The 9,902-nt window shown below is 33.2% G+C and overlaps 1 protein-coding gene across 1 annotated transcript; it reads right to left on the bottom strand.

Annotated features, from left to right (window-relative positions):
- Nucleotides 1-898: 898 nt before the first annotated feature.
- On the bottom strand, nt 899-4,633 carry LOC149260086 (protein SUPPRESSOR OF GENE SILENCING 3 homolog). The gene is made up of 4 exons (XM_089456549.1): nt 4,393-4,633; nt 3,839-4,083; nt 3,381-3,622; nt 899-1,140 (listed from the first exon to the last, which is right to left on the bottom strand). Exons 1-4 carry the CDS (start codon nt 4,631-4,633, stop codon nt 903-905), a joined length of 966 nt encoding a protein of 321 aa, XP_089312675.1. The 3' UTR covers nt 899-902.
- Nucleotides 4,634-9,902: the final 5,269 nt, after the last annotated feature.

Below are 9,902 nucleotides of genomic sequence, written 5' to 3'. Positions count from 1 at the left end.
TCGAAAAGACCATCGAGTGGAACTGTGAATGTCTTGGACTTAACCTAAAATAAATACTTAATCAAATTACAAATGATTAAGTTATCCATTATACACAAGCAGGGCCTTGGTTCAGTGCCCACAAACACGCGTTAGGGCACACATAGTCGAGGGTCATAACAAGTAAATAACTACACAATTCCATACTCTATAAGCAAAAGTTCAACATGGGTGTCCTGACAAACATATCATGACAAGTTAAAAAGGAGATCCTCTTTCTCAATTTAAGCAAAAGTTCAACACTGGTGTCCTGACAAAAAACATAAAGCTGCCTTTTATGCACTGCGTCTATTTAGAAAGGACAAAATCTATTGCACCTTTTCCCATGCAGAAATACTAAAATTTATCAGAGACGTTTAAGGCCTGAAGTCGTGAACAACGCCTATCATCATTAGAATTATAAACAACTTCAAAGGAAAATTAAAAAAACCCTTCTAAGCCCACATGCTTTAAAATCATCTATCCAACAGATCCAAGTTGAACTTTGAAGTCAATTCTTCTATACCCTTCTAACTTTCCGACCAAGAACCAAGGAAAACACATTTACAGAAGGATCATATTGGATAATGAAACATAAACTCTTTATAAATCTTCTCTTTTTTCCTTTTTTGGTGTATATTTAAAAGGGATATTTGTATCCAGGGAAAATGATTCAACATTCTCATCAAAAGGCAAAATAGATTCTACAATCCGTATGATTCAGTTCTCCAATTTCTAGTGATCACAACATACAAACAACAGGATGGCTACAAAAGTTTCCTTGCTCTTCATGGGTAGCTTTTCAAGGGGTGCATAAAATTCGAAAACGGTTATAATACAAAGCATGCTTATTTAATTGCATAGAAATTCTCCGACCCCTACAATTAAACAGCAACATTCTGTACTTCTTGCCTTCTCTTTAGATGCTTGTCCAGTTGTTCAACTCTCTCACGCTCCAATTCCTTCTCTAAGGCTACTTCTTCCTGTAACTGTTTTAGCTTGATCTCTCTCCTCTTGTTGTCATGCATTTTAACAAGTTCTTGCCTCTCACGTTCATATTCTTCAGAATCTTTGAAGCTGCCTTCAACTATCATTTTTCTTCTTGCAATCTCTTCATCAATTCTGCAAGACAGCAAGATCACAAGCAACGCTTGACACCATTAAAAACAGAGAAGACATATATCTGGTAACTTAAAAGTGATGCCTACAAATAACCATATCATAAGAAGTGCAAAAATCCATAACCATATCTTAAAAAGTGCAAAGATTCTTGAGCCCCTCAATAGGCAAAAATATTTTCAATGATATCTTAAAAAAATTTCCTGGCCTTTGCCTTCTAAGAAAACAAAAAAAGTTAGTATAAGAATGTAACAAATGATGACAATAGGAGAGAGACATGTGGCCAAAGCATAGCTATGAATACTTCGATTTTAATGGATCTAACAAATGTATGGGCAATTATAAAGTATCATTGAAAAAATCTAACATATTATCTTTACCTTGCAATCTTCTAGTCGGTTGTCAAGTAATTACGATGGTACAGGACCCAAGCAAATGATTCCAAAACTTATTGAACTCTAAATATTTATGAAATATTTTAGCATTTCAAACTTTTAAATATTTTAAAAAATATTAGAAATATTGTTTTCTTATTTCCTAAAATTTTGAAAAGTTTTGTTTCCAAAACCAAAATAGTTTCCCCGCTTAAAGAGTGTTTGCTTTCAATTTAATTTTCACATTCTGATACTATCCATCACCTTGTTCTATTTTTCACCTTCGGGTGCTATAAGATTCAATAAAAATGGGGAACTTAAGATACCAAAGATGAGTCAATTTAACAGGCTAAAGTTGCTTTAAAGAATGAAGTATTGGGTTTGTTGGTCTCCCATCACATCATAGAGGTTAAGATTAAACTTCAAAAAACTGTACTCTCAAACTCTTGTATTTGATTGTTGGTTCCGCATCACATCATACAGATAAAATTAAACTTAAAAAAAATGGCCCTTAAAACTCTTGTATTTGATTGTTGGTTCCGCTTCACATCATAGCAGTTAGCAGTTAAAATTGAACTTCAAAAAATTGGCCTCTCAAACTCCTATTGTATTTGATTGCCAATAGGAGGAAAGTCAGGGACACGAGATTATGAGTGTCCAACATGGGACACATAGACCCCTAAAACAAGCACATCAGAACAAGGTCACATTTTTTAATGTTCTGAGATTTTTCTTTAACATTTATTGGTGCCCCAAGTCTTAAACATGTCGAGGCTTGCATTATCCGAGTGCCAAACCTGCATGGGCATGTCTTGCATAGGGCACATTTCCCATGAGTGTCCAATATACTAGGGATGCAAGGCTGCGAGGACATTTCTTGCCTAAAGGGAGGTACTTTTAGGTATCCAATGTTCAAATCAAGACCATATAAAATATGTATATATTGGGTGAAAATATTCACACTTTCCAAGCATTCATCTCCATGGGTGTGTATGGAAACTACGCTAAAAGGCATGCGTCTACATACGAAAGGCCAGCAATTGATTTCCAAGGAAATTTTCATTATTAGTGTAGTAACCAGCCGATCAATTTCATCTAAATCTTGATGTTTCCCTTTCCTCCATTTTGACTTGCATTATAATGTATACATGTCAGTTTCAGATGAGAGGCCTACATCAACTAATTGATGGATTTGTACAGAAGGATCACTTGTGCTTCCTTTGTTGGACCAAGTTCAAAGTCGATGCTTCCAGCATGAATGTTGCCTATATTAACTTTAAACCAAACTCGTGACATATATTTCCAGCAAGGATGTTGATTATGCTTAGCCTTGTTTGGTTGTGTATGAAAGTGGTTTGGACCAAGTATGTAGCTGGTTGGAGCTGAGTATGCAGCTAGTATGGTACTATGTGGTTGATTATTGGTGAAATCTCAAGGCAAGAGTACTGAAGGAAAAATGGCTTCTATTTCGCAGGCATATACAAAGGACAAGGAAGTCCAAGCAATTCTTTCCCCAAGAGTAAATGATTCATACCAAAGCCAAAAAGAATTGTTTGATCGCACAACATTTTTAATTTTAACGCTTGACTAGTTCACTCTTCAAGATCTAAGTAGTTCGACAAAACATTTTGCAAGCCTGTTACAACACTGACCACTAAGAATAAGTGTATTCTACCCTGCTAGCACCTTGAACAAAGCAAGGTATTATTAAAATAAGATACAGGCCAAAACAAACATGTTGGTTGCTCTAAACTTTAGGAACTGAAGGGGAAAAAAGCACTGTGCACAGATGACATATAATAAGTTATTTCGTAGAAAGAGTAAATAGATGAAAATCAAAGAAAGGTCCAGAATAGAAAGGAAATTTACTTGATCTGTTGTTCCTGTTGTTCATCATTCACAACTTGTGCACCTTTTGGGAGCTTTGCAGAGTTAACTTCAAGTTGGTGACAACAATCTAAGTCTGCTTTCTTGAACTCCTCTTCCATCTCTTCCATATCTGATTCTCTTTTTGTAATATCAGCATTCAGCTGATCAGTTTGTTCTCTATAACATTGCTCCAAATAATCCACCTGCTCGCAGTTTTCAATTAGCATAGCACTCGTGGGAACCTCAAAAAAAACAAAAGAATATCAATTCTAAACAAGACATATATAGTTAAACATATTGGGTTTTAACATTAAAACTACATGTCCAAAGGACAACAACAGTTTAAGCCTCACATAAAATTATACACAAGGTGCAAGTCCAAGATACTAACTGAACTACTATAGGTTGTTGTGTTTCAACTTCCATGTGCTCTAGTCTCAACCATAAATTAATCATACTTCTTTCTTACATTCCTCATGCTGCTCTGTAGCCCTCTGTCTAATAATCTTAATTTCTTCATCTTTCATACGCAATTTTGATGAGACTATACTAGCTGTCTCTTCTAAATTTTTACTGTGCTCCTGTTGTTTAGCAACTTTAGTCTTAAACCAAGACAATTTCTGATTGTCCTCATCCATTTTCTTCATGGGTTCCACAACCATTTTATGATATGATCTCATCTCATACTTCAACCTTGCTTTTCCTGCAAAATACTCTTGCACTTTTATAATAGCTCCAATAAAGAATAAAAATTACTCACTAGCATCAGAGTACATGAACCAAAAAGCATCTCCCACCTAATGCGTCTTAGACATTACACAATCAATCAAAGAATCCTCCTGTGCGTAATCAGACTTTCCTAATAAATAATGTGTCTATGCTTAATGAGCTGTAACTATGTTAGGAGACACCCAGAAATTTGTTGCACACTTTAAATTAGAAACAAAATTTCTGCAATCCACCCCTTTGTGATACATGTCATATAGACTTCAAAGAAGTAAGTAATACAAACCTTTTGAATGTCTGTTGAAAATCTCCATCTCTTCTTTTGTTGCGAAGTAACCATATAGTACACGTTTTCCACCTGGATAAAACAATACACGACGTCGCTCCCAGTCATCTTTTCCTCTCCCTTCCTTTAAAAACTGTTTTTGTAACCGCTCTGCCTCCAAGTATCCCATTGCAGATTCCTCAAATATAAGAACACTCATTCCACGATGTCCCTTTGGGCCATATGCATGTCTTGCCTTCATGGCTTTATATCCTTTGAAATACTCCAGTAATTATTTATTTCCCATTCCAATCCACTGGAAAAAATAAACAATTTCATGAAACCAAAGCATAAGAAAATAAACAATGCACGCAAGGACTACACTGCGGCCTTCTCTGCGGGAATCGATCCCAGAACTTGCTGAAAAATAGATTTGCCATTCGCGATTAAGGGATTGAGCAGAATTTAAATCAAACCCATCACCATGCATATCCTCCACCACAGATTCTGCACCTGTCGAACCTCCCCCCTCTTATCGATTTTCTAGCTAATATGACATCTACCATTTCTTGCAGATTAACAAGCTCACAAATTACCGCTTTCCTTGATTCTCTCACAAATGAATTCATGCCCTGCAAATCAAAATGCATAATATACAATTTTCTGCCACAATCTAAAACATTAAAAATGTGACCAGACAGTGAAAAAGATGTTAAGATCACTCAATGTTGCTGAACTCTAGCATTCAAGATATTGAAAGAGTATAAGCTATAAAGAACTGATATAGAAACTAAAATAGGGGTTTATACGAAAATTTAAAGAAGGTTTTGATCCATAATTCAAAAAGGGTTTTGACCCAAACATAAATTCACACTGGGTTTCCAGCCAAACATAAAATCAAATAGGGTTTTGATCGAAACCAAAAGTTAGAAAAGGGCTTTAAGCCAATTTTTCTGCCTATTATTTAAACGAATTTTTCGCTGGTCAATTTTTTTTATAACATGTTGGGCTAGACCAAAAAATCAAAAAGTATTTTAGAACAGGCCCGGAATTCAGGTCGCAGTTCAAAATATATTCTAGAAAGTTAAAACAGAGTTTGGACCTACAATTCAAACTGAGTTTTAATCCAACATAGGACATTCAAATACATACTTGAATTGCGTCAAGTTTAAGCAACAGTGACATTATGCCCTCGGTGATATTCAAGCGTTCCTTCTCATTCTGAAGGATCGACTCACCACTTCATGATCAACAAAATGCCATCATATATCTTCGGCCTTTGACTTCACATCTCGTATAACCCTTAAATTCTTTAAAGGTGCACCCTTCCTGGTGAAAAACCCTCTGAAATCCGATTGAATTTTGTTGGCTACAGAAGTCTCATCCAATAGAGGAACCAAAACCTTCTTAATCCCTGAAGACGATACGAGAGTCTCAGAATTGACGGGTATCAAAATAACCTTCTTGGGATTAGGTTCTAAATGACCATTTCCAATGGTCACCGAACTCGGACTTGGCGAGGGATGATCGAAAGGACCATGGACTGGAACTGTGAATGTCTTGGGCTTAACCTTCGAAGCGCCCCAGAAATCATATTCGTGTTTTGTTGGAGTCACATTGGATGCAGCGTAGGGATGAGCAATGTAAGGACTACACTGTGGCCTTCTCTACGGGAATCGATCCCAGAACTCGCTAAAAAATAGATTTGCCATGACTTTCTCGCGATTAAGGGATTGAGCAGAATTTAAATCAAACAAAATCCTGGAAATGTTGTTGTTATCTGGATGCCTCTGCAAAGTAAATATTTATAGAGAATGAGTTCGATTCTAGAACTTTTTGGAGGCTCATTTCGCTCAGGTTCAGTTCAGTTCGTGGAAGACCAGAAAGCGGAAAGCAGGTCGTGGTGTAGGAGCAGAAATCGGGAAAGTAGTTTTGGGTCTGAGATATTTAACCGGAACAAAAATCGAGAAAGCAGTTTTAGTGAGGGAGACGATATAAAATGTGGACGCCACGGGTCAACGTCAGAAACAAAAGGACGACGAAAGTCTCTTTCAAAGAAAGGCCTATCGGCCTAATTAATAATTTGATAATTTTTTAATTAATTAATGAATTTATTTTATTTTGAAAGAAAAATTAATCCAATTCAATAGTTTAAATAATATTATTAAAAATTATAATATTTTTAAATAATATTTAATTGAATTTTGTATATAAAACTAAATGTTATTAATTTTAATGAAATGATATATTATTTCAATAATACTTCAAGCTTATATTTAAAATATAAATATATTTACGGTTAATTATTATAAATATATGTTATAATAATATATTAAAAAATAAATAAATTTATTTTATTTATATTTTAAAATTATTTAGTAACTAATATTTCTTTATACTAATTTTAAATTTTATGAACAAAATCCAAAATATAATATGTATTATGTAAGTGTATTTTAAATTTAAAAAAAATAATATTTTCATATTTAATATAAATTAATTTAAGTTATAATTATAATTAGTTTATATTTTTTATAAAATTAATAATCATAATTTAGTGCATGTTTTTAATTATTAAGCTTATTATGTTTATGCGTGGAAAGAGATTTATTTATTTTTTATAATTTTTTTATGGATATAATTAATCAAGCTATATGATATTGGTTTTTTTCAAAGTGGTTAAAGGTTACCATATAAGAAACGTAAGAAGTTATAAAATCATCAGGATTAATATTTACTTTTCCAAGTTATTTGGCACCATTCTCAAAAGGGAAATTAGTAAAATTGCAAAGAAAGGTGAGAAATTACAAAATCATCAGGATCAATATTTACTTTTTGAGACTTTTCTCAAAAGGGAAATTAGTAAAGTAAAATTGCAAAAGATATTTATGTCAAGGTATTGCAAAGAAAGATGAGAAATTACAAAATCATCACGATCACTATTTACTTTTTGAGACTTTTCTCAAAAGGGAAATTAGTAAAATTGTAAAAGATATTTATGTCAAGGTTCCTTTTCATCCTAGTTTTCAGCCTAAGCCTTAAGTGTTGTCCAGCCTAAGCCTTAAGTGTTGTCCGCATGGTGGCCTTAGAGATGGTAGCCTTAGAGATGTTGCCAAGAAAGCATGGGAAAAGTAGTAATATATATCGTTTTTAGAGATTTTTCAGCATAAATCACATGATATTTCATTTGTCGACAATTTTCGAACCAACCCGTGTGGTTCATCATCAGGACAAATTGAAGAATAAGATCTCGCTTTGCATGTTAAATAGTCAAAACAGAACATCCAACGGCTATAATTCTTGACCAGGTAATGATATTTCATTTATCGACAAGTTTCGAACCAACTAGTGTGGTTCATCATCAGGACAAATTGAAGAATCAGATCTAGCTTTGCATGTTAAATAGTCAGAGCAGAACATCCAATGGCTATAATTCTTGACTAGGTAACGACTATATTGACTAATGGCTAAATTTGACCGGGAAACGGTATGGCTAAATTTGACCGGGAAACGGTTAGTTGGACTGGACTAGGGCATAACCTTTATTTAATTAAATAAGTTAATTCAATTTGATTATTAAATTGATAGTTAGTTATATTCTTATTAAATTAAACATTAAAGGGACATATGAATATAGAAGTTTTAACTATTTTATAAACTTTTAACTATACATATTTATTAAAATAAATTAATTTTAAATTACTAGTTAGTAATAAAGCTTATTTTGGTCTTGGGGGTGGAAAGCTTATTTTGGTCTTGAAAATAATTGTAACACAACAAACCTCGTAATGTGGGATAAAAAGAAGTTTCCTCTTTGAAACTTTAGTCACTTCTGTTATCTTATATGGTGTGAGGTTTGGGGTTGCAACATCTCCAGAGAATCATGGAGAAAGATTGAGCAAATCCAGAAGCGTTTTATAACTTATAACCTGAAAATTAAAAGTAATACACCCTATCCTATTCTCCCTATAGAAGCAGGTCTTTCCCCTATTGAGAGCCTAGCTATGATTAGGTTTTTGCTGTACAAGCACAAACTCAATAACATAGATGATCATAGACTTCCTAAGCTAGCTTTAAATTCCAGCCAAAACCACCTAAGGCTCAATCGGGGGTGGCATAAAGACACAATGGCCTGGTTAAACTATTGGGAGATCAACGAGAATGATGCATTGCAAGACATAAATAACATTAAAGATATTGTTATTTCTAAGTTCAAAGAAAAAATGTGGTGTGAGAAAGATTTAGCGGCTAAAAGAAAATTAAGTTATTATAAGAAGGTCATCAACCCCACCCTAGAAGATCAAAAGTATCTCTCTATTTTAACTAGCTCAAAGAAGAAAATTAATATAGCAAAGATTAGAACGAATTCTCATGAGCTCCATAGTGAAACAGGGTGTTGGGCAGTTCCTAAAACGCCATGGATGGAAAGGATCTGCCATATATGTGAGAATAGGAACATCGAGAATGAAAACCACTTCCTCTTAGAGTGCCCCGCGTACAACCACATTAGATCTCAGTTTCACAATCTTTGTTACAATACTGACCTTCCTAACCTTTTACAATGTCAAAATTATAGTGAGCTCAGAAGGCTTCTCTCCAAGCTTTTTGAGCATAGGAATAAAATCTTAAATCAAATTAAATAATTTGTTTTTAGGTCTGATAGACCAATGTTTGGTCTCATGGGACGTTAACCATCATCATCATCATCAAAAGTTACTAACTAAATATAAATATATAAATATTAGAGTGATTTAAGGGTTAGAAAGAATATTTTAAATAATTTAAATTTAATTAATTGTTTATTTAAGTGTTAAATTAGCATATTATCATAGATTGTTTTCAAGATTATTTTTCTTTTATTAATTAATTGAATTAAATTAAATAAGTTAATTTAATTTGATTATTAAATTGATAGTTAGTTATATTCTTATTAAATTAAAAGTTAAAGGGCCATATGAATATAGAAGTTTTTAACTATTTTATAAACTTTTAATTAAAAATATATATTAAAATAAATTAATTTTAAATTAATAGTTAGTTATAAAAGTTATTAACTAAATATAAATATATAAATATTAGAGTGATTTGAGGGTTAGAAAGAATATTTTAAATATTTTAAATTTAATTAATTGTTTATTTAAGTGTTAAATTAGCATATTATTATAGATTGATTTCAAGATTTTTTTTTATTAATTTAAGTTAAAATTATTAGTATATAACTAATAGCATAAGCTAAATGCTATTAAAATACCTCAAACTATATCAACCACTCCTCAAAGAACCAAGGCCATAGGATACGGGAAAACAAGGGGAAATTTGCTAAAAAAGAAAACAAGAACAAGCTATAACCTGGGGGGGAAGAAGGGAAGAAGACGACTAGGAAGAGAGGGCTGGGACCAGCAACTACTGGTCTTCCAGTCATCCTCTCTATTGAGATTGCTCAGCCTTTTTTCAATCTGAAGGGCTTCCCTAAATTTCCGGTGATGGAATTGCGAAACTCTAGCAATAACACTAGCCTCCTCAATACAGAC

The sequence above is a fragment of the Pinus tabuliformis genome, chromosome 6 (assembly GCF_031772625.1).
Source record: "Pinus tabuliformis cultivar Carrire ecotype Pingquan chromosome 6, CPIR1, whole genome shotgun sequence".
Taxonomy (NCBI): domain Eukaryota; kingdom Viridiplantae; phylum Streptophyta; class Pinopsida; order Pinales; family Pinaceae; genus Pinus; species Pinus tabuliformis.
Note: the sequence above shows the minus strand (reverse complement) of the source record. Positions and strands in the feature narration are given on the sequence as shown.